The sequence below is a fragment of the Lates calcarifer genome, linkage group LG6, assembly GCF_001640805.2.
Source record: "Lates calcarifer isolate ASB-BC8 linkage group LG6, TLL_Latcal_v3, whole genome shotgun sequence".
Classification (NCBI taxonomy): Eukaryota; Metazoa; Chordata; class Actinopteri; family Centropomidae; genus Lates; species Lates calcarifer.
In genome coordinates, this window is record NC_066838.1 from 25,642,774 (window position 1) to 25,665,796 (window position 23,023).

The 23,023-nt window shown below is 39.9% G+C and overlaps 3 protein-coding genes across 3 annotated transcripts; 2 read left to right on the forward strand and 1 right to left on the reverse strand.

The window, feature by feature from the left end:
* Nucleotides 1–1,397: 1,397 nt before the first annotated feature.
* On the reverse strand, nucleotides 1,398–12,156 carry ptk6b (PTK6 protein tyrosine kinase 6b). The gene is made up of 8 exons (XM_018682867.2): nucleotides 11,553–12,156; nucleotides 9,245–9,366; nucleotides 7,785–7,948; nucleotides 7,456–7,621; nucleotides 5,710–5,871; nucleotides 4,376–4,557; nucleotides 4,121–4,274; nucleotides 1,398–3,411 (listed from the first exon to the last, which is right to left on the reverse strand). Exons 1-8 carry the CDS (start codon nucleotides 11,975–11,977, stop codon nucleotides 3,233–3,235), a joined length of 1,554 nt encoding a protein of 517 aa, XP_018538383.1. The 5' UTR covers nucleotides 11,978–12,156; the 3' UTR covers nucleotides 1,398–3,232.
* Nucleotides 12,157–14,698: 2,542 nt separating this feature from the next.
* LOC108887433 (galactose-specific lectin nattectin) lies at nucleotides 14,699–17,153 on the forward strand. Its single transcript, XM_018682868.2, has 7 exons — nucleotides 14,699–14,849; nucleotides 15,036–15,101; nucleotides 15,348–15,369; nucleotides 15,901–15,995; nucleotides 16,165–16,299; nucleotides 16,556–16,664; nucleotides 16,853–17,153. Exons 2-7 carry the CDS (start codon nucleotides 15,036–15,038, stop codon nucleotides 16,918–16,920), a joined length of 495 nt encoding a protein of 164 aa, XP_018538384.1. The 5' UTR covers nucleotides 14,699–14,849; the 3' UTR covers nucleotides 16,921–17,153.
* Nucleotides 17,154–19,049: 1,896 nt separating this feature from the next.
* LOC108887434 (galactose-specific lectin nattectin) lies at nucleotides 19,050–21,432 on the forward strand. Its single transcript, XM_018682869.2, has 7 exons — nucleotides 19,050–19,138; nucleotides 19,325–19,390; nucleotides 19,637–19,658; nucleotides 20,198–20,292; nucleotides 20,462–20,596; nucleotides 20,853–20,961; nucleotides 21,150–21,432. The coding sequence occupies exons 2-7, from the start codon at nucleotides 19,325–19,327 to the stop codon at nucleotides 21,215–21,217; spliced, it is 495 nt and encodes a 164-aa protein (XP_018538385.1). The 5' UTR covers nucleotides 19,050–19,138; the 3' UTR covers nucleotides 21,218–21,432.
* Nucleotides 21,433–23,023: the final 1,591 nt, after the last annotated feature.

Here is a 23,023-nt window from a genome sequence, read left to right on the forward strand (position 1 = left end):
TGTCAGATTTTTTCCTGCTGAGGTCACGGAGGCCACCTGTGAGTAAAACCAGGGTCTGAGTTTATTTCTAGCTGCCCTCCATTCATATGGATAAAGTGGGTTAGCGGGGGCGAAGTGACTCTGCAGGACAGGAGGGCGGGAAGTCACATATAACACACACACACACACACACACACACATTCTCACACACATACAGCTTGTCCTGGATTTGACCCACTTTAGAAACTCTAAGACAGTTGTGCGTATATGACACAGTGCAAACCCACATGTGCTTTCAGGTTTGTGTGTGTATGCAGGCTGGTTTGTTCATGTGTGTACTGTCTGAAAATGCTGCATCATCACTGGAATGATACAGAAAGCTCATTGTGAAGGACAAATGGTGTGTGTGTGTGTGTGTGTGTGTGTAGTAAAAGGCAGGTGACTGTGCAGTGTGTATGAAAAGCTGTAGTTTCATTCACAAAGCTAAATATTCAAACCCGTCTTAGAGCAGCTTTTCCTGAATTCAATCCTGATATGATCCACAAATTAATCGCTTACATTTATTGAAAAAAATATTAGTATCGGTGGAGAAATTTGTCAAGATGTGATGGCAAACATTCCCAGTTTTCAGCTTTGAAAATGTTAGGGTTCGTTGGATTTGAAGTGTTAGTCAGACAAAACAAGCAACTGGAAACGTCACCTCTTGAATTTAAAGACTAAACAATAATCAGAAAGAGGAATTAACAAATCATGATCATAATATTTAGATGTAGCCCGACAAAAATTATTCAGATAAACAACAGATTTTACCAGAATCATACATCAAAGTCTGATATGACAGGGGCGTCTAATCAAAAGCTCTTATTGTGAAAGGACCAAAAAAAATCCTGCACACTGTTTATGATGTGCGATCAAAAAGTCCCGAGACTGTTCCTGTTCCGAACGAACAGAGCAAACGTTCCTGTTGAGGATCATCATTGCGAGCGGTGTATCCCTGCACAAGGTGGCTACTTTGAAGGAGATGGTGGCAAAAATTAAAATCCAGGGTTTTTCGTTACAGGCGCAGTCTCAGAACTTTCTGATCGCACTAAATATTCACGTACGTAAATGAATACAAGTGCTTTATGATTCTGGCTCTGTAAGTTTGAATCAGAATTCATGAAGTGTTTTAGTAAAACAGTATTTTATTATGGCCGATAAAGCTTGAACAGCACAGAGTGAGTGAGAGGGGTCAAACGTTGGCTTTACTGACCCAGTTAAATCCAGCAGCAGAGGGTAGGGAATGTAACACACTCCACAGACCACTGGGAAACACACACACACACACACTGATAAGAGTGAATTTATGGCAGGGCGATACTTTCCCTAACACACACACACACACACACGTACTTACACATTAAAAGACAAACAAACACTTAAAATAGTGGTGATTTATAGACTGGTAACATCATTGCACATGAAAATGTCATAAAAACAGACTGTGTAGAGAAGGCAGCGAGTGCATCTGGTTCACACCAGGTTGAACACGGTTTCATTCAGCACTTTCACACCAGAATGAGGCAGGTTTCATGTTTAAATGGGACACTGGTGAAAGGTGTTTCACAGCTGATGCAGTAAATCAGTAAATCAAAAAAGGTCATAACAGACATTTCATCAACAACAGTTAAAAAAAATAGAAATAAAATACGACCTGGAATTGTGTGTTACTACAGTTCTTCACGGCTTTATGACCCTGATGCAGTTTTTCATCCCTGAATTTATCAGTCGTTTACAAACTGTGAATTACTTAATAATCTAATGTCTTCAGGACTTTACAGTCAAAGAGAAAACATGTGTTTGTTGTTTGAATAATGGCAGCTGATCTGTGAGAGACGGCTCAATCATAAATGTATAATTTATATAAATATTCATGCACACAAGATCATTCATTGAAGGTTTTTTTGTTCTGCTTGATGAAGCATTTCTAGGCTCTAGCATGTAAGAGAAGGCAGGCTTAGGTTTGAGAGAAGCTGTTGAAATACTGAAAGGTTATGTACTGTTGGAAAGTGAGTGAACAGTGACTAAATTGTTCAATAAAACATAACTGACTCTCTTGTGAGGAAAGAAGCTCCTCAGATACTGTGACTGTGCTCCCCCCTGCTGGACAAATATAAACATTGCCCACCCAGACAACAAGTTAGACGTTAATCCCGGAAATTTTTATCTCGTTAAAACCAAAGTACTACAGTACTGCTGTTTTGTTCTGCTTCCATGTAATCCAGCACTAGCCAGAGGTCGGCTGTTGACAGTCTCACATTAAAGCCGAAGCTTTTTCTGAAGCTTTTGTTCGTATTTCATGATCTTCATCAGTAGATGTAGTTTGGCCAGTCGTCATGGAAACAGTTCCAGTTTTTGAGCGCTTCTCATCCATGTCGGTTTACAAGTTGAGCTTTGCAGTTCATTCATGACCTTGTAAACAGCAGCTGACAAAACAAATAATTACTTGTTCACTGCGACTGAAAGCTCCAGAATCTCTACTAAATGTACCGTGAGGTGAGTTTGATTGTCCAAGTTTGCAAACTATGGAACTGAGAAATAAGCATACGTCAATATTCACATTATTATTGTGTATTAATTTAAGTGCTGTCTGAAGTCATTAAAATCTTACAAAGAGACCCTAAAAATTATGCTGTAGGAAATTATAATAACTTTCAGAAAACTAATAAATCATTTTTTTGTACTAAAAATCCAAAATACTCTCTGGTTTCCAACCTGTCACTTTTTTTTTTTTTTAGTTTTTACATTTATTTATATAATTTCAAACTATGTATTTGGTTTTTAGGTCTGCTGGTCTGGAAAATTTGTGATGGGCATTTTCAACTATTTTCTCACACTGCATATGTCAACAATCAGTTTAATTAGAAAATTAAGGCAGCATTTAACAGTGTTTTTGATTGATTGATTGTTGTCTTGATTAACTGATTAATCAACTCAGTCAGAAAATGGTAAAAAAAAAAATGTCCTTCACAAATAATCATTAGATGAAGTGATAATGAAAATAATCAGGAGTAGTGGACTGAATAAAACACATCAGGCTTTGCAGGTTTGCAACTGCAAACACACACAATCACACAGGCACTCTGTACAAAGGCCTGTATATTGTTCTACTTTCAGGCTTTAAGATTAGAGTCCTCATAGCTGCTGAGTGTTAGCCTCTCTGCTGCCCCTCTGTGGCACTGAGAATGTACTGCAGGAAGTCAGGAGGGGGAAGTCACTCCAGCTCGTAGCTGCTGTCCAGTTGGACCTTGAGGTACTTGAAGTTTGGCCTGTCCTCTGGCTCGGCACTCCAACATTTCAACATGATTCTGTAGAGGGAGTCTGGGCATTTGGCCGGACGTGGCATCCTGTGTCCTTTGGTCACCTGCTGGTAGACTTCTTGGTTGCTGAGGGCTGAGAGACAGAGTGAGGTTTAATATTTGTCCCCACTAAAACACCTGTAAATACACCTGGGAGGCTTTGTTAGAACATTCTTATATAAACTTAAGTTCTGGTGGGGGAGAGCTTGAAAACTTCACACTGCAACTATAATGATGTATACTGCAGAGGCAGTCACAGAACTGCAAAACCACACACGTATACCTCACTGTGTATAAATATATTTGCTGCACATAGCTGCTGACTTTCAGTTCCTTGCTGTACAGCTTTGCCACATGGTGCAGGTGTATTTATGTAATCGCTGTGTGAGGACTAGCATTAAGAAATCATAATCAAGCAGCTATTTTAAATGATCTGAATGTCTGGCTGAGAGAGACACAAATAACAACCCCTGTCTACTGGAAGGTTAGTCGTCTTATTAGGGCTACGCAAGATCACAATATCGATTCAGGCCTCTACGCCAGCTCATTTCTCTTTGACAAAAGGTCCTCAAATCAAACACTTCCAATTTCAATTTCAGCTATTTTTTTTAAATACATCATCATCCAGAGCAAGGACTGTGGAATCTGTTCTGGGATTCTTGCAAACTTTGATCTCTCCAGGACAACTTGGGAAAAATGTTTTCCCTTGAGGACTTAAACTCATTTCATAACCACCAATTCACCACTACTGAAAGTGCTTGAAAATATATATATATATTTAAAAAACTTGTCATTCCACCAACCTGGGTAAGGAATCCCTCCGCAGGTGATAATCTCATAGAGCAAGACCCCAAAGGACCAAACGTCTGACTTGTTGGAGAACTTTCCATGACTGATGGCCTCGGGAGCGCTCCACTTGTAGGGAATCTTTTTATCCTCTGTGATGTAGAACGGCTCCTGGATGAAAAAATCTTTGTCTTTTAAAAACTTCATTCTTGATTTTAAGATTTTTAATTAAAAAAGACACACAAACCTTTCCTCCCTCCCCACGTACTGACCTTGATCACCCTGGCCAACCCGAAGTCGGCCACCTTACAGATGTAGTCTCCTCCCACCAGGACGTTTCGAGCCGCCAGATCTCTGTGGATGCTGTTCTGCTCCTCCAGGTACGACATCCCATCAGCCACCTGGGCCCCCATGTCAATGAGTGAGGGAATGTCTTGATGCTGCCCCTCTGGACCTGAGGCAGAAAGAAGAAACAGAGGAAATAATCATGACAGGATCAGACCGCAGCTAGGTTAAAAACCCCAAACCAAGAAGCACTAAAAAGGAAATAGCTGTGGGATGGTGTCAACAAGAAACTGGGTCATACCTCAGTTAACCTCAGTTGAAATTTCAATAACAAATGCAGAGGTGAGAGGGAAGTCTTGTTTGCTAATTCCCCAAATATTGCTCCATTTCTATTTGAAAATGTTCAATGAGGCCTCCACAGCTGCAAACACCAAGACCGTAACATTACCGGCAGCAAAGTCGTTATAGTTTAGCGCGTGCACTCCACCCCACCTCTTGGCTGCAACTTCAACAAATACCAGAAGACTTCAGTATGAGGAAATAGAAATCAACTTGCGACTGCAGAGGTTGGCAAGGGGGAGGGCGACGAGGGATAGACTGATGCCAGGCCACACAACACAAACTGCTTCCAAATAAATTGTATTTCCTAATTAACATAGACCCATATGCCTACCTATAACCCAGGTTAAAAAATAGTTTACTGCAGGAATCTTTTTTTTTTTTTTTTGCTTTAATCAGGGATTTCTCAAGCATGTGCAATTTATATTCTGTATTTTATTTATTGATCTTGTTTTCAGGGTTTGGGGGTAAGTCCTTTTTTTGTGGGGCCGGGGGGGAGGGGACCGCCTCTGGGTTGCAGGTTGGGGACTCCAACATCTGGCTTGCTCTGGTGCATCCCACAGATGTTCAGTCAGATTTGGATCTGGGGGATTTGGAGGCCAGGTCAACACCTGGGGCTCTTAGTCGTGTTCCTTGAGCCATCTCTGAGCAGTTTTGGTGGCATGTATCAGGGTAACATCCAGATGAATGTCAGGCCCTGAGGTGTCCTAGCAGAACTTTGTATTGTAAAGAGATGATTAATGTTGACTTCATCTGTCAGTGGTTTTAATGTTGTGGTTGATCGGTGTATATGTTAGGCTATAATCAGTTTTTGGTGCACCATGATCATGCACCCACACTATTTTCAGATGCACGCTCAGACATTTTGTTCTGACACCTGGCCTCAACCTTAACCTCCTAACCCCGAACCCTAACTTGACTCTAGACTATAAAACTCTTGGTTCCCCACAAATCACGTGAGCAGAGCAACACTGAGGTTTACCTCTGAGGAACTGGAGCAGACTGCCTCTCTCCATCAGCTCGGTGATGATGTAGTAAGGTGCAGAGGCCGTGCAGACGGCGAACAGAGAGATGAGATGACGGTGCCGGAGACTCTTTAGGATCTGAACTTCCCTCTGAAACTCCCGGTGGTTCATCTCTGAGTCTAGAGAGAGAGACACAGAAAGAATTGAAAGGAAGAAGAAGAAGAAAAAGAAAGATGGGGATGAAAAAGAGGAACAGACACAAAAGAGGAACAGCAGAGTGAGAGACGGGGTGAGGGGAGGCAAAGAAACCAAGAAAACCACTTTGAAAACTGACTGATCATAATACAGTAACACAAACTGTGATATTTACTAAATATACTGAGAGTCCAAGCTTAACAAATTGACACTGACAAAGATGGGATCATCTGTGTTTTGCAAACATCAGATGATTTCATGGCAACAGAAGGGATTTTTCTTTGTGGCTTAATGCTGGGCAGACACTTATGACTAGTACACTGTTAATGTGTGTTGCTTGCTCACAGTTGTCTGCATTATCTGTTATTTTCCCATATGAAATCACTGGTGCTGAGCTGCTTTTCTTAGGTTAATGTCTTTGTAAATTGAATATCTGTGAGGTTTTTTTTGAGTATTGTGATATTCAAACAAACGAACAGAAGAAATAAAGGTCAATTGACAAGAATAAGAGGAAGCTGGGACTGTGAGCAGATGAGTCTACAGATGTATTTTATAGTGATACACACAGTATTGGTGCATTTAAAAAAGCAACATCCTGTCTGAAGTTCTTTTTACATCACGTTTGCTTACGGCAACTTCAGATTGCTCCAGTTGGCTTATGTCATAAGCACGGTTTTGAAATTAAATTGACGACAAGCAGCTCCTGGGTTTTACTACATTGAACAGTAGACTTAGTGTCGAGCTCTGGTGCAAAAGGTCGATCATGAATAATATCTAGAAGCTAAGAGAGTCATTTATAAATGACCTGCTTGTCAGGCTGCAGTTTCAGTGGCTAAAAATGTACACCTGCCTTCGCCCACGTCCTCCTCTCACTCTGCTCTCTACAAGTGTTTTTGCTACACGTCATCAATCCATGGGTCCTGACTGAGACCAACACATGGCACATTCTTTATGCCAAAATAAAGATGACGGATTTCTGCTTGAAAAGAATAAAATAATGACACATTGTTCTGCCGGTGGCGGGTTTGATGAATCGTCCAGTTATGTGTCATTTAAATTCCACCCATAACAAGGATGCTTGTGTGACACTGTCTCGATGGGGATTACCACCATCGGTCTTCATTGTTTAAACCACTCCCAGTTTCACTCAAATGTTGTCTAACGTGTTACTGACGATGGATATTTGGATTTTTGCCAGTTTATATGATATGAAGATACATTTTACTAGGGCATGAATAGTTGTGACTCACACATCTGGTTCAGGAGTAAGATTCTTTTTGTTCAAGCATAGAAGCTGCTGGTTTTTTCACTACCAGACCATTGACAAAAACAGTAGCAGGACACAGACAGTTGCACCGATTACATTGCAGGTGCCAGTTGCTCAGTACTGCACCGATTCCAAAGATATGACTAACTCGCTTACTTCATGTACTTGGAGCTGGAAGAGTTGTTTCCTTCTTCTGAGCTCTCTTTTGTGATTTATGGAGTTAAACACCAAACAACTCCTCAGAATCAGAAACCTATCTGTAAATTCAGCCTTTGTTAGATCAGCAGAGATGGTGAAATACCACTTTTGATGATCTTGATGGCGACATTAATATGGTTTTTCCAGCGTCCCCGGTAGACGTCGGCGAAGTAGCCGCTGCCCAGCTCCTCCTCCAGGGTGAAGTCTTCTTTCGGGAGCTCCCACTCATCCACCGTAAAATGATTCAAATCTGGGGTGTTGGGCTTTTTCTGACCGTGGAAACAAACATAAACACATTTTTAGGAGATGAATTTTGTGTTTGTACACATGATCAGTGCTCTAGCAACAAATCTGAGTGTATTTTCTTCATATGTCCAGACATAAGAGGAACAAATAAATGAAACAAAAAGATAAAACCACAACTGCTCCTACCCTCTTGCAGGGGCTTCCCAGTCTTCCTGTGCTGATGAGGCTGTTGGTGCTGTAGTGCTCCACCAGGTCAATCAGAGACCTGAAGTGGTAGTTGTGCTCCACGTGAAAATCACTCTCACCTGCTTGGTGGATTTTAAAATGCTTCACCCGACTGCTTGTCTTCACTGCAGACAGATTCACACATAGAGCGTACACAAAGTCAGCAACAAACAAGTTGGTTAGAGAATGAAACCTAAAGATCGTGTGAGCTTTTCACAAGTGAAATATTGAGGAACTTTACACAGTCATGTTAGTGTTACCCAAACCGAACCAAGTAGTTTTTGTGGCTAAACCTAAGTAAACCTTTAAGTAGCACGATAGCAAAGGTCCAGTACACCTGCTGCTGCTACGCTCTGATGGGTCACAGAGTAATAATTGATCTTGTTTGTTGTCAGACATCTCTCTTTATAATGGTGTTCTGTGGGGAAGACTCTTTTTGGGCTGCATGACTTTTGTTTCCGCTCAGTTATACTTCCTGCAGACACCATCGACACGTACTTGTTCTTATTATCCTCTTTCTAGTCTGCTTGGAGGATGCATGCACAGTTGGTGTGTGGACAAAGTCTATGTGGACACAATAGAGTCTCGCACTGATGTTGAAATTTACATCACGTGGACCGTTGCATACTCATACTACACTGGCCTTACAATATCCGTACCCTAAACCAAATACTGACACAGATTGATTCCTACAAGAACTACTACTTTTTAAGATTGAACCATGTGTTTCAGATGAAGTGAGCAAAGTTTTAGGTGTTTTCCACAGCAGAGATACTCTGTGTTAAGGCAGAGTCAGAAAACTGGTTCTTTTTTACTTAATCCCATACCTATAAGTCTACATCAGACCTGTTGCATGCCTCTTAAAGATCCTTGATATGTTCCCACACTCTCCTTTGGAAGCCACTGTTGTAGGTTGGTAGGATTAGTTGCCTGCCCGATGATGGCAAACATAATACTGACATTTTCTGTGGTTACGCTTGTGCTGCTGCTCCTTGAAAGGACATCGGTTAACTCAGAAGGAAGGAAGAGGATATTTACCAAGAACTGAACTGAATGATCACATTAGTTCTGTTAGGTCTGTCCATGTCTGGCTGTAGTGGCCGTAGTCATTCAATTTTTCTGCTTTTTCTTGTGTTTGTGTGACATTTGACATTTGGTCAACTTAAAGGAGAGAACAATTTCTGGTTTTATGGATGGGTACTGTATCTGTATCTGGCAGGCAAGTCAAGGAAGATACTGATTTCCAGCTGAGAAATAGTGCGACACATAAACGGTAGTCTGCCATTTTTACAGTTTGGATTTTGTAGGATTAAACAAATGAGCTATAACACGATTGAGCTTTAGAGGTGCTGGTTGGTGGACATTATATATGCTTCTTTTTGGGTGGGTTTTCTTCATCACCCCTCTCCTTCTTGTCTTACCTGAGAGAACATATCCAACGTCGTCTTTCTCGCTGTGTCGGATGAGGAAAGCTCCCTCTTCATTTCCTGGTGCCAGCAGGTGGCTTTGGGCCTCGAAGCGGTTCATTATCCCAAAAAACCATCTGGATCAAAGCAGAAACACATGAATAAAAGTAATCGTTAGGAATCTGGGGGCATGGCTACAGTGTTTAAACCTGCAATAAACAAAATAATTATATTCTGATATCATCTTTGGAACAATCTTAGATAGATACTAAAAGAGTAAAAAAGCTTTCACTGCTGTTACAGTATAATCAGCAATTTCATGCAGAGTTGAGTCCTCCTTTCTCTTAGTCAAAGAAAATGTGTCCCAGAGTCACAAGGCTTCGCTAAGCTCTGAGCTAACAGCTATATTCCATAATAATAATCTGTGATACCAACATTTCCAACAATGTTGTAGAACGAGTTATAAGGAGGAAAATGTTTTTAGAGCCTGAAGTCACTTGCTGGAAGAACACAGCAGTGAGGACGCCGTCAGTCGGTTTTGATTGCACAAGAAAACAATCCTGAGACTAACTGGTGAGTTAGCAAAAATACTGAGGCCTGTCACATAAGGGACAGGGATATGGCAGAACCTATGTCAGGAAAACAAGATAAGTCTCTGATGCAAAGAAAGAGGGAGTACCAGATTATTTTGATGAAAGATAATGTGATTTTTCAGGCAAAAATATCAAACATTACCCATAGTTCCAGGTTGTTAAATGTGAGGATTTTACTGTCTTAGGTGAACAGAATAGTGATTAGTTGCAGAAATACTCATTACCGTACGTGGAGCCAAAATGTGCTGAAACAAACCCTGAAAATATTATTTTTGCAAGCTGTGATTACTGCTGATCTTATTGGTATTGTGTTAGTGCAGCTGAGGTGTGTAATTGGATGACAAATGATTGAAACACAACAATGATATAAGTGTGAATAAAAAAGATCAGCTCTCCAGCACCTGCTGATGTAGGAATAACCTCGCTTTACACACTTCCCTTTCTGTTGAAGCAATAAACAGAGCGAGGGAAAGACAAAACAAGAAGTGGTGAGGCCGACTGTCATCATGTTTGCTTCCCAGTTTGCATCACTGCTAAGCGACACACAGACATGGCGCTGACATTATGAAAGGTGTTACTGACATTTATCACACTGGTGGTGGTGGGGGGGCACATACTATACGTGATGCAGAAAAGCAAGAAGAGTCCAGAGAGATGTTTGCCGTGATATGAAGTTCTGGCTTTGTGAACGCTCAGAGACAAAGGGAAATTGATTTATTGCAGCAGACTGCAGCAGGTTATGGAGAAGTCACTGCATGTTGTTTTTAAAACAAAGCTCCAAATGAAAGGGTGATGTTGTGAGGACGGATGATGGAGTGATTTGTTTGATCCAGGTAGGTAGGATAGGTAGACTACTGGTCTAAGATTAATACTGTATAATACCATGTTTCCTGTCGCTTTCTCCGTCAAACCAAAAACATGGCAAGGAAATATAAATGTATGATACCCTGTATATAAAAAAGGGGAAGCAACTGAAGTTATGTTTACAATGGGAAGTTCAAAGAAAAAACTTTAAATTATTGTGATGCATTTCCTCGCTGGCCACAGGGTCGACAAAACTTCCCCAGCTCTTAACAAGTGATGATGTTGTAATTAGTCTCAACATTAAAAAGTGAAATGTTGAGTACAAGTCTGAGGAGTGGCACTGTAATCTCACTTTATTGCAACAGATAGTTTATTGTGACAATAAAAAGACGTTTCCTCCTGTTTGACCTATAAATGTTAATTACTGGTGACAGTAATGCAGCTTGAAGAGAAACTCAGTTAGTTCACATGATCTCACGTTTTGTCCTCTGAAATCACAGTTACAGTTTTGGAGTTCCTGGATAATACAGATGTGTGTGTAGGTGTGTGTGTGTGTGTGTGTGTGTGTGTGTTAGGCCTATCCCAAACAGGTTTATGTGGCTGCAGTTGGAGGCAGAGGTCAAAATCACTGCAGTGGATTATAGATTGGAGATTACATGTAGTTGGTGAGAATGTACTCTGTGCTGTTAAACTGCTTGCTTTGTTTACCGTTACTGTGTCCTTATTTCCCACAGTGCTTCCTGGTGACAAGAGTTTTTAACATGTTTATGTTGATGATCTTGTAATTTGTAAATATTTTTTGCAGATTATAATCAGTATCACCCGCACAGTAACAACATACCTCAACATTTTGACAGATACATCTATAAACAGCTGATACATGACACGTTTACGGTTAGTTGGTTTCTCAGAGTGCTGATACTCACGGCTGCATTTTCAGGGACTCAGCCCTGGCCAGGTAGTTATTGGGAACTATCCCGGTGTTCAGGACGCGCCCGTTCTTGTCGATCATCCGCGCGGTCCACCAGTCCCCGTTGCGGCTGATGACACTGAACAGGTCCCCCTCCTGGAACGACAGCTCATCCTCGTGCCGGGCTTCAAACGGCCACACCGCCGTGTAGATGGAGCCGCTCTCGGTTGCCTTCTCCGGCGGCGGCTTCGGCGGCAGCAGAGCCGGGGCCGGTGAGCTCACCTGTCCGCCACTGTCACTGCTGCCTGCTCCTCCTCCTCCACCTTCACTACCACCACTCACTCCTCCTCCGCCTCCTTCTCCTCTAGTCTTTTTGTCGCTGAAAATCCGCTGCCATAGTGATTCCAGACATGGACAAGCTCTCCGCAGACACTCACCCATAGATAACCATGAATGGCCCCCCGCTCAGAGCCGCCTTCCCCCCGGCTACACCTGTCGGACAGGTAGTGAGGATGGAGCGCTAGGAATCCTCGGAATGCCTTAGAGAGCGACTGCAGCCGGGTTAATGCTGCCTGACTGTGACGGCTGCGCTCAAAGAACTGACTGACAGTAACTTCCTCATGCTGGGCAATAATAAAAAAAAAAAACCCTCGTGAACTCCGCCTATGATCTGACAGACGTGTCATAAATTTCACACTGTGCGTGTCGGCGCGCTCACTCAGCTGTTTCATTGCGTGAACTTTATTTTATGTTGTATAGACTATAGATGCATCTCCTCTCTTTCTTTTGGTTACAGTTCATCATCAGTCAGCAAGAAACTTGATTATTCCTGTACTTATTTACAGTATATCCTTATCCTGACGTTAATGATTGAAATGTGTTTCTAGTGTTTCCTGTCTGTTCTAGTCTGTGATCACCTCTGGATGCCATAACTGAAAATATCTGCAGGTGTCAGCCTTTCCTCTCTTATCATATGAAGTAGGCTAGAAAGGGAAATCCTGAGTTGACTTACCAGGTGTCAGTAAAGCTAATGAAGACCTGTCTGACAACAATTAAAATGTGTGTAATGCTGAAAGGTAACAGACTGATAAATGTTAAAGGGGAAAATAACTCCTCATTAAAAGAAAAATTGCCACCAGACTCCATTGACAAAAACATGAATTTTACTAACAGAACACATGAGTTGCTGGAATACCACTGCCTCAATCAGTTAGTTAGGTTTTGTTGTTATGTGGTACTTTTACATATATAAAATACTTCCTCCACCACTGAAAGTCACACAGCAACACAAACACACTAACAGATGGAGGCAGTGCTATTCCAGCAGCTCCTGTGTTCTGTGAGGTAAAATTCCTTTTTTTGTCAATGGAGTCTGGTAGTGATATATAGTGATGTTCAACTGTTCAACATGGATTAAACTCTCAGGCTTCTTAACTCGTTCTTTGATCACATATTTCCCAATTTAACCATAATTTTAGGGTGTAGTGTATTTTGGGGAATGTGTTGTTTGGCTGCTTTGTGTTAACACAAGTACTTTACATGGTATTTATACTCATGTAGAGGATCTGATATTTCTTCCACTGCTGAGAGTCTCACATTAACATAAACAAACTAACCCATCGAGGCAGCAGTGTTCCAACAGTTCCTGTGTTCTGTGAGGTAAAATTCCTGTTTTTGTCAGTGGAGTGTGGTAGTGATATACAGTGATGTTTCTGGTTAAACAAAAAGGATGTTACTCTATAATAAAAAGATCTATCTCTATAGGAATCCTCTGTTAAATACATTTTAATTGTCTGTGTGTGTGATTTCCATTCAGATAAACCTGAAGCTGAAAATCCCTGTGCTTATCTTTAACCCTTATGTGACCTTTGGGGCATTTTTGTCCTTTGCATTTTTGATTTTTCGATCATTTTGGCTGTGATAACGCATTTGGCATAAATTACAAGACATTTACATAGAGCATCCACTGAAATCCATTAAAACTGCCATTTTCAAAATCATGCATTCTGTTTTATTAGGCTTTCATTCTGTCCTGACCTCAAAATGGTAATTTTTACTATTTTCACATGTGTATCCTACAAACCAAATACACACTGTAGGTCAATGTTTACAACTAAAATCCAGTTGACATTGGGTGAGAGGCAGGGTACATCCTGTACATATCACCAGTCTATCACAGGGCTGACATATAGAGGCAAACGCTCACATTCACACCTACACGCACCGTGTAAAGCCACCACATAACTCGCATGTCTTTGGACTGTGGGAGGAAGCCGGAGAGAGCCAAGGCAGAAGTTGTCGGACTTCTGTGTTGGCTGTTATTACAAGACTATTGTTATTTTTCCCTCTAACCTGTATTAGTCCGTTTTCTTTCAGCATTAAACACATTAAAATTGTTTGTGTGAACTATATTTTCATGTGAAATTATTAAATAATGAATTCACAAGCAAAAATATTATTATTCAATTAAAAAAACAAACAGGTTGCTGTCAGTAGTAATGACTTCTGTATCGTTTAGGGCTCCCAGAACACCACACACACACACACACACGCACATGCACACGCACACAGACAACATAATTTAGTTGCTGCTAAAAAAATATTTGCTTTTGTTGTCTGTCGTTGGTATATGACTATAATACTTGTTATGACTGCACATCTTTGTAGAACATTTCCCTGTAAGAGCAGTAAGCACCACCTTAACCCTGAACTAACAACCTGTCCAGCAGATCTTTTCAAATGTTGTATGATGAGCCACATTATTTGTCTTCTTAGCAAAGTTTGCTGCATTTGCTCCCTCCTCCCTCCTCACCTGAGATGACCTGGAACAGAGTTGAAACAGACACTTTTCTGTTCATTTATTTAGACTTTTTTTTTTAAGGTTAAAGGTTCTTTAAGGGTTTTTTGCATTTAAAGGTCTTACTAATCAACATAAAAGGAAATGTTACAGCATTAACAGTGTCACACATGAAGGCAAGACTTTAATTAGAATTAAGTTTGCCTTACGTGACTCTAGCTGCGAGTCTACTGTAACACTGTCTGACAGTCAACACCCTTGTTTTCATTTCCATATAATGTTGTGGCGCCTATGGATAAAACACTCAGAATGTTTTTAAAATAGATTTACTCAAGGCAGTGGCAATGTGTGAATCAATATCTATTACACAAACTACGATGTCTCGTGGGAAGAGGATTGCACACAAGCTAAAGAAACAAAGCTCCCAGAAAAGGTATAAAAAGACTGAGTTCCCTTTTCCACGACATCCTGCTACCTGCTACTGCAACTGCAACCTCATCTGATCATCACAACAAGGTAAGGTTTGAATTCTTACCTTTCATCGTAACATCAGCTTTACAGAGGAGATTCTTCATCTACTCTTCATTATGTCTTCAATCATCCAGTCCTGTTTATTCTGCTGCGTCCACATAATGAAGCTCGTTGCTCAGATAAAGACTGATACATGGATCTAATTAACTCCTCTAATTTATCTTTACACAGATGGCATCAGGTCTTCATTTCATTGTGCTCCTCTGTTTGACCAGTGGACTGTGGATTGGAGCAGATGTAAGTAATGTTTGTTTGAGAGGTACAGTGTAAGATCATTTCCAGATTTGATAAGTGCAGAGTAAAGCCACTGTTACTGAAACAGAAAAGTGAAATCAGTCAAACCTGTGTAGACGATGTCACCAATCTGCCTCATGAACTTGTCAGCCATTGTTGTCTGACTTATCTGATCCCTGCACAAATCAAAAAGAAAACCTCTGTGTTGTACAGTGTTCATTTCTAACACTGTGTTCTCTACATCCACAGGCGAAATGTGGACATCAAATAGGTTAGTACTTACTGTTGATATCAAAGGGTGGATAAAATCATTTAACTTCTTTCAGTATAATACAATATAGATTAAAAAACTGAACTTTATAACCATCATCAAGGTAGGACTTGTTGTAGAACTGCTGTATGAGGCTGCATTACTTTTACTCAGGTGTACCTAATAAATAAAAGTGAACATAGTAACTGAAAAATGTCTGTTTTAGGAAACTTTGATGGGCATTTTTCATGATTTTTTAACCTTTTATCTACGAATAGATCAATAATTGAGAATATACTCTGCAGATCAATATAACTCCTATTATTTCAGTTTGTTTGTGCACTTAGTCTTCAGCTTTTAGCTTTTAGGGGCAGGCTCCCATAGAAGCCTTAGAGGCTTTTTCATTACCCCTGCACATTGTATGGACTTATTTGAACTTATTTTAAATATGTATATGAAAATAAACAAAGTAAATGTAACTAGTGAGTGTTTTTATTTTTGTTTGCAGCCCTCTTGTGTCTTTGTCCTTCTAAGATCACAATTGTGTTGTAGATGACTGTGATGACGCGTGCCCTTCTGGCTGGACTGAATTTTGCAGTCGCTGTTACCAGTTCCAGGCTGCTGAAAAGGACTGGGCTGATGCTGAGGTACTTTATGGAACAGCAACAGCTTTAACTGTCAGCCTGTATTTGTGGCTGAAACCCTCATGTGAATATTTAATTGTCAGGCAGCAGCTTTACAACTGGATGTCAGCCTCATCTTGAATTCTCAGTTGTTTCATTGGTTTGCTCTTTGTCTCTTTGTCTTCCTCATCAGAAAGCCTGCACTTTGCTTGGTGGAAATCTGGCCTCAATCCCAAATGAAAAGGTGTACAAGTTCCTCAGAGAGCTGGTCTTTGAAGCAGCAAAGTCACATAAGAGGACCTGGGTTGGAGGCTACGATGCAGTGAAGGTGAGTGTTTTGTCGATTAACAGGATCTGTTGCAACCTTATTGAGATCAGCACCTTTTTTTCAGCAGAGACCAGATCAGATCCCAGGACTGGGTCTGCTGAATGTAGTTTTTAATTTGAGACCAGATGTGATGCACTGAAGCAGCTTCTGTAGGAAACTGTTCTAAACAAAAGGAGTGTAGTTTTCTAGGACCTGTCAGTATATCTGCACTGTTTGTGTGGTTAGAAAATGTGAGCCTTAAAACCTGTTCTCTCAGGAGGGTGTGTGGCTGTGGAGTGATGGGAACATTTTTGACTTCAACCTGTGGCACCAAGGGGAGCCCAACAACGTAGGTGGAGAGCATTGCATGGAAATAAACCTCGGAGGTACAAATTAATTATCAGTTGTTTTCATGATTGAGATTTTTGTTGAGAATCAATGTGGAAATCAGTTCTCATTATACAGACAATATTAGATTGATTCACATGTCATTTTGGTTCAAAGTTTGTGTTCAGTTGCTGGGCTTGTTGAGCAGTTGTAGCCTCTGAAGTGTTGTTTATTTTAATCTCTACAGGAAATGACTTTATCAATGACAGGAGCTGTGGGGGCAGCCAATCTTTCATTTGTGTCAAAGACCCGTAACAATCCACTCCATGTGCTGACACATCTGACACGAGGATGCCACACCCCCATTGATGATGTCACTCACACAGGATGTCAAGCCTCGATGACATCACATCTGGAAGAAATATTAATCATTTATATTAATCAATCTGATTTATATTAACCAATCTGATTTATATTAACCATTCTGATTTATATTAATCAATCTGATTTCATGTAACTTAAATCAATAAACATGCATGCATAAGCAACCTGTCTCACCTGTTTATAAAACCATTTCATACCTAAGCTCAGTGTTTGTACATTGTCTGGGTCAACATATGATTAGCACTATTATATTTATTATATATATAATATATTAATAATAGAATTCATATAATATAATACATTTTTGATCACAAATTGTTCTGATTCAATCATTCAGTTTTTGTCACAGTAATGCAAACAGAAACTGCTAATCACAAAGTCACCAACTTTTAATGGAGCCACTTTATGTGTTCACAGATGTAGGTTGAAATCACTACCACCCTAAAAATACAGTCCAATAAGTCCAGTTTAGACACAACCTGTCACTTTATTTCTGTACAAACATTTCTTTTGTTTCAACCAATCATAAGCCAGAGCAGAAACAGATGGATACACTTTATATTGAGACAGACGGATAGAAGACCTCCAGTATTAGTCTCCTGTTGTTCAAGAAGAGGCGCTTTGTTTCAGCTCCTCACCTTCCTAACAGCAACACATACTGTAGTTATGAGCACATTTTCCAAAGACTAACATGTCTCTAATTCACCCTCTTTAACAACATTTAAACTGCTTTATGATGTGGCTGCATCATAAGATGTTTTATGTTGTTAACTGTGCTTACTGTATTTACAGGTCTCCTCTCACTCTTGAAGGGAAATATCCTCTTGCAAATCATATTTCCAAGCCTCAGGTTTTGCTAGTGATGATTCTTAAAATTTATCATCGAAAATATTGCATATTTTGGAGATAAGACCTCGTCCAAAGCAGTCTTTTGTCATTTCAGCTTCCAATGTGAATACAGGAGGGATATTCATAAACTGGTTTTTAGAAGACCTAATGAAATTTCTCAGCTGTAAGTATTTATGAGGCATTCCAGTGATAGTAGAAATGACTTATGTGTCATTTTCGACTCCCAAAACACCACACCCATGCACACATACAAGGATAGAGAGCATTAATCCAGTCGCTGCTATTTGGTTTTCTACTTTATCTTTGCTGTTCTACGATACCTGTCATGACTGCACAATAGGGGTGGGCGGGTCGTTCCAAATATCGATATTATCAATACCAACGTTGGTATTGGTATTGGATCGATAGGAGGAAGAGGGAGACAAAAGTCACTGACAGAGTCCTTTCAGAGAAAATCCTGGTAGCTTATATGGTGAAATTAATATTTTAGTCACTCATGTCAGATCTTCAGCATTAGTTCATGTTATATACTTTAGCAGACTCATTACCTATAGACTAAATTAAGACCTTCACATAATATATTCAGCACCACTGAAACGTGTTAAATGAATTATTTTATTGTAACTGAAAAAAAATGCACTGAACTGCCACTGATGTAGTTTCAACCTACAACTTTTTTCAGTGTCACATTTCTTTCTGATAGATGTTTATTTCTTTGTATTTAAAGGTCGTACTAATCAATATCAATATAAATATAAATGTTACAGCATTAACAGTCACCAGTGTCACACGTGAAGGCGAGACAGCAGGAAAATCACCTTGTTTCCTCACTGATTTAAATGTTCACAGTTTTAGATTAGTTTGAGTTTAACTGTGCAGCAGTTATCATGCATTTTCACGCCATCCTCACTTATCAAATAAAGGACCCGGATGTCCTTAACCTCGACAGCAGCAGATATATTGATATTAGAAATAAGTTTGCATTACATAACTCTAGCTGCAGTCTGCCGTAACACTTTAAACTGTGACCGTCAACACCCTTGCTCTTATTTCTGAGTAATGTGGGGGAGTTTATACGTAAAACTCCCATACTGTTTTTTTTTTCATATTTACTCAAGGCAGTGGTAATGTGTAAATCAATATTTATTACACGAACTACGATGTCTCGTGGTTTAGAGGATTCCAAACAAGCTAAAGAAACAAAGCTCCCAGAAAAGGTATAAAAAGACTGAGTTCCCTTTTCCAAGACATCCTGCTACCTGCTACTGCAACTGCAACCTCATCTGATCATCACAACAAGGTAAGGTTTGAATTCTTACCTTTCATCGTAACATCAGCTTTACAGAGGAGATTCTTCATCTACTCTTCATTATGTCTTCAATCATCCAGTCCTGTTTATTCTGCTGCGTCCACATAATGAAGCTCGTTGCTCAGATAAAGACTGATACATGGATCTAATTAACTCCTCTAATTTATCTTTACACAGATGGCATCAGGTCTTCATTTCATTGTGCTCCTCTGTTTGACCAGTGGACTGTGGATTGGAGCAGATGTAAGTAATGTTTGTTTGAGAGGTACAGTGTAAGATCATTTCCAGATTTGATAAGTGCAGAGTAAAGCCACTGTTACTGAAACAGAAAAGTGAAATCAGTCAAACCTGTGTAGACGATGTCACCAATCTGCCTCATGAACTTGTCAGCCATTGTTGTCTGACTTATCTGATCCCTGCACAAATCAAAAAGAAAACCTCTGTGTTGTACAGTGTTCATTTCTAACACTGTGTTCTCTACATCCACAGGCAGAATGTGGACATCAAACAGGTTAGTACTTACTGTTGATATTAAAGGGTGGATAAAATCATTTAACTTCTTTCAGTATAATACAATATAGATTAAAAAACTGAACTTTATAACCATCATCAAGGTAGGACTTGTTGTAGAACTGCTGTATGAGGCTGCATTACTTTTACTCAGGTGTTTGTTTGGGCTTTGGTTGGACACAACAAGAAATTTTAAAACCTCACTCTGTTTTAGGAAACTTTGATGGGCATTTTTCATGATTTTTTAACCTTTTATCTACGAATAGATCAATAATTGAGAATATACTCTGCAGATCAATATAACTCTTATTATTTCAGTTTGTTTGTGCACTTAGTCTTCAGCTTTTAGCTTTTAGGGGCAGGCTCCCATAGAAGCCTTAGAGGCTTTTTCATTACCCCTGCACATTGTATGGACTTATTTGAAATTATTTTAAATATGTATATGAAAATAAACAAAGTAAATGTAACTAGTGAGTGTTTTTATTTTTGTTTGCAGCCCTCTTGTGTCTTTGTCCTTCTAAGATCACAATTGTGTTGTAGATGACTGTGATGACGCGTGTCCTTCTGGCTGGACTGAATTTTGCAGTCGCTGCTACAAGTTCCAGGCTGCTGAAAAGGACTGGGCTGATGCTGAGGTACTTTATGGAACAGCAACAGCTTTAACTGTCAGCCTGTATTTGTGGCTGAAACCCTCATGTGAATATTTAATTGTCAGGCAGCAGCTTTACAACTGGATGTCAGCCTCATCTTGAATTCTCAGTTGTTTCATTGGTTTGCTCTTTGTCTCTTTGTCTTCCTCATCAGAAAACCTGCACTTTCCTTGGTGGAAATCTGGCCTCAATCCCAAATGAAAAGGTGTACAGGTTCCTCAGAGAGCTGGTCTTTGAAGCAGTGAACTCACATAAGAGGACCTGGGTTGGAGGCTACGATGCAGTGAAGGTGAGTGTTTTGTCGATTAACAGGATCTGTTGCAACCTTATTGAGATCAGCACCTTTTTTTCAGCAGAGACCAGATCAGATCCCAGGACTGGGTCTGCTGAATGTAGTTTTTAATTTGAGACCAGATGTGATGCACTGAAGCAGCTTCTGTAGGAAACTGTTCTAAACAAAAGGAGTGTAGTTTTCTAGGACCTGTCAGTATATCTGCACTGTTTGTGTGGTTAGAAAATGTGAGCCTTAAAACCTGTTCTCTCAGGAGGGTGTGTGGCTGTGGAGTGATGGGAACATTTTTGACTTCAACCTGTGGCACCAAGGGGAACCCAACAACCTAGGTGGAGAGCATTGCATGGAAATAAACCTCGGAGGTACAAATTAATTATCAGTTGTTTTCATGATTGAGATTTTTGTTGAGAATCAATGTGGAAATCAGTTCTCATTATACAGACAATATTAGATTGATTCACATGTCATTTTGGTTCAAAGTTTGTGTTCAGTTGCTGGGCTTGTTGAGCAGTTGTAGCCTCTGAAGTGTTGTTTATTTTAATCTCTACAGGAAATGACTTTATCAATGATCAGAACTGCCGGGACCAGAAACCTTTCATTTGTGTCAAAGACCCGTAACAATCCACTCCATGTGCTGACACATCTGACACGAGGATGCCACACCCCCATTGATGATGTCACTCACACCAGGATGTCAAGCCTCGATGACATCACATCTGGAAGAATTATTAATCATTTATATTAATCAATCTGATTTATATTAATCAATCTGATTTATATTAATCAATCCTATTTCATGTAACTTAAATCAATAAACATGCATGCATAAGCAACCTGTCTCACCTGTTTATAAAACCATTTCATACCTAAGCTCAGTGTTTGTACATTGTCTGGGTCAACATATGATTAGCACTATTAAACCTAGAGCTGAAGTGACTCGATGATTTGTCAGTTAAGCAAACAACAGAAAATTAATGAGCAACTATTTTGATAATCAATTAATAATAGAATTAATTTGATGCCAAACCTTTCCTCTTGGCACCTTTTTGCAGAGTTTGGATTTGATGCTTGTCTCTGTTCATTAAAGAGTTGGGGCAGAAAGTTACAAACTAATACCTTGAGATGTAATATGATGAAAGGACATTAGCTTCAATTCAAATTTATAGTCACATTCAGCAGATGAAAAACACATGACCAACATGAATGAATCAGCTGTTTATTGAGAAGATAAAATTATACAACAAATGTATCAGTGGGTTCTTATTTACAATAACTTAAACAGGGAACAACTATAAACTAGATTCAGTTTCATGAAAGTTAGAACTCGGACTAAATTCAGTCAAAGGGATTGTGCAGTGTGGCAGAGCTTTGTGCTTTTACATCTTCCTGTTTTTGTGCTAATTTGGAATTGTGAATGGCTAAATCAACTGTCCTTCATCCAGTTTAATTGATTACAGTAAATTTGGGGTTTATTTCCACACAGGAACCTGTGACCCCGCAGCACCTTTGACTGATTAGCCCAGAGGCTATATATAAAATTAACTAAAAACACAATGTAATATTATGATGCTATTGTTCACTGAGTAACACTGTCGATTGCTGCATATTTAATTTACCAGCAGCAAGTAGAGAATGTCAAGTTGGTAACTTTTAATTGTTTTGTTCTAGACCACAAAATTTGACAAAGCTCAGCAAAGATAATGACAGATGTTTGACCACTAGGGGGCGCTTCGTTTTTATTCTCTCACCCAACACATAACAACAAATCACACAGAGAAGAGAGACATGAAGAGTTACAAAAGGTCAGTGTTAGTTTATTGTTTTTTATCTCTAAACTGTTGCTCTGAAATGAGATGAAGTTGCTTTTATGTTCCTTCCTCTGATTGAGGACCCTCAAACATGTCAGACGTCAGCAGGTTAAACGCAGCTGCAGTGAGGAAGTGTGAAATGTTTAGTGTAAAGTTTAGTAAAGGACTTTTTTTTCTGATGATTACTGGTAGTTTGTGGGAGGATTGTCCTTCATCTGCTGTGACTCATTCACCTGTTGTGGTGTGCTTGGATTTGACTTATCAATACACTGTGTAATAAGGATTCTCAGTCAAACAGTCCACATACACACAGCTTCTTTGTTTCGACCAATCAGAGACGAGATAGGCGGAGCAGAGTCAGTCGACCAATCAGCGTTTTGTCTACAGACGTCGGCTTACGTGTGTCGTCATCGGAAGTGACTTGCTTGCACAGAGACACGGAAAAACAAAATCTGAAAGAAACGTTAAAAATATAGAATAAAACCAACGTTTGAGTCATGGCTTCACCGCTTTGATTTCTTAGCACCGTGAGAAACACCATTACTGAACAAGTCTGGATGCTAAAACGGGCTCTGGAGTTGCTTTTGTCGAACATGAGTGAGGCTGGAGGCTGAGC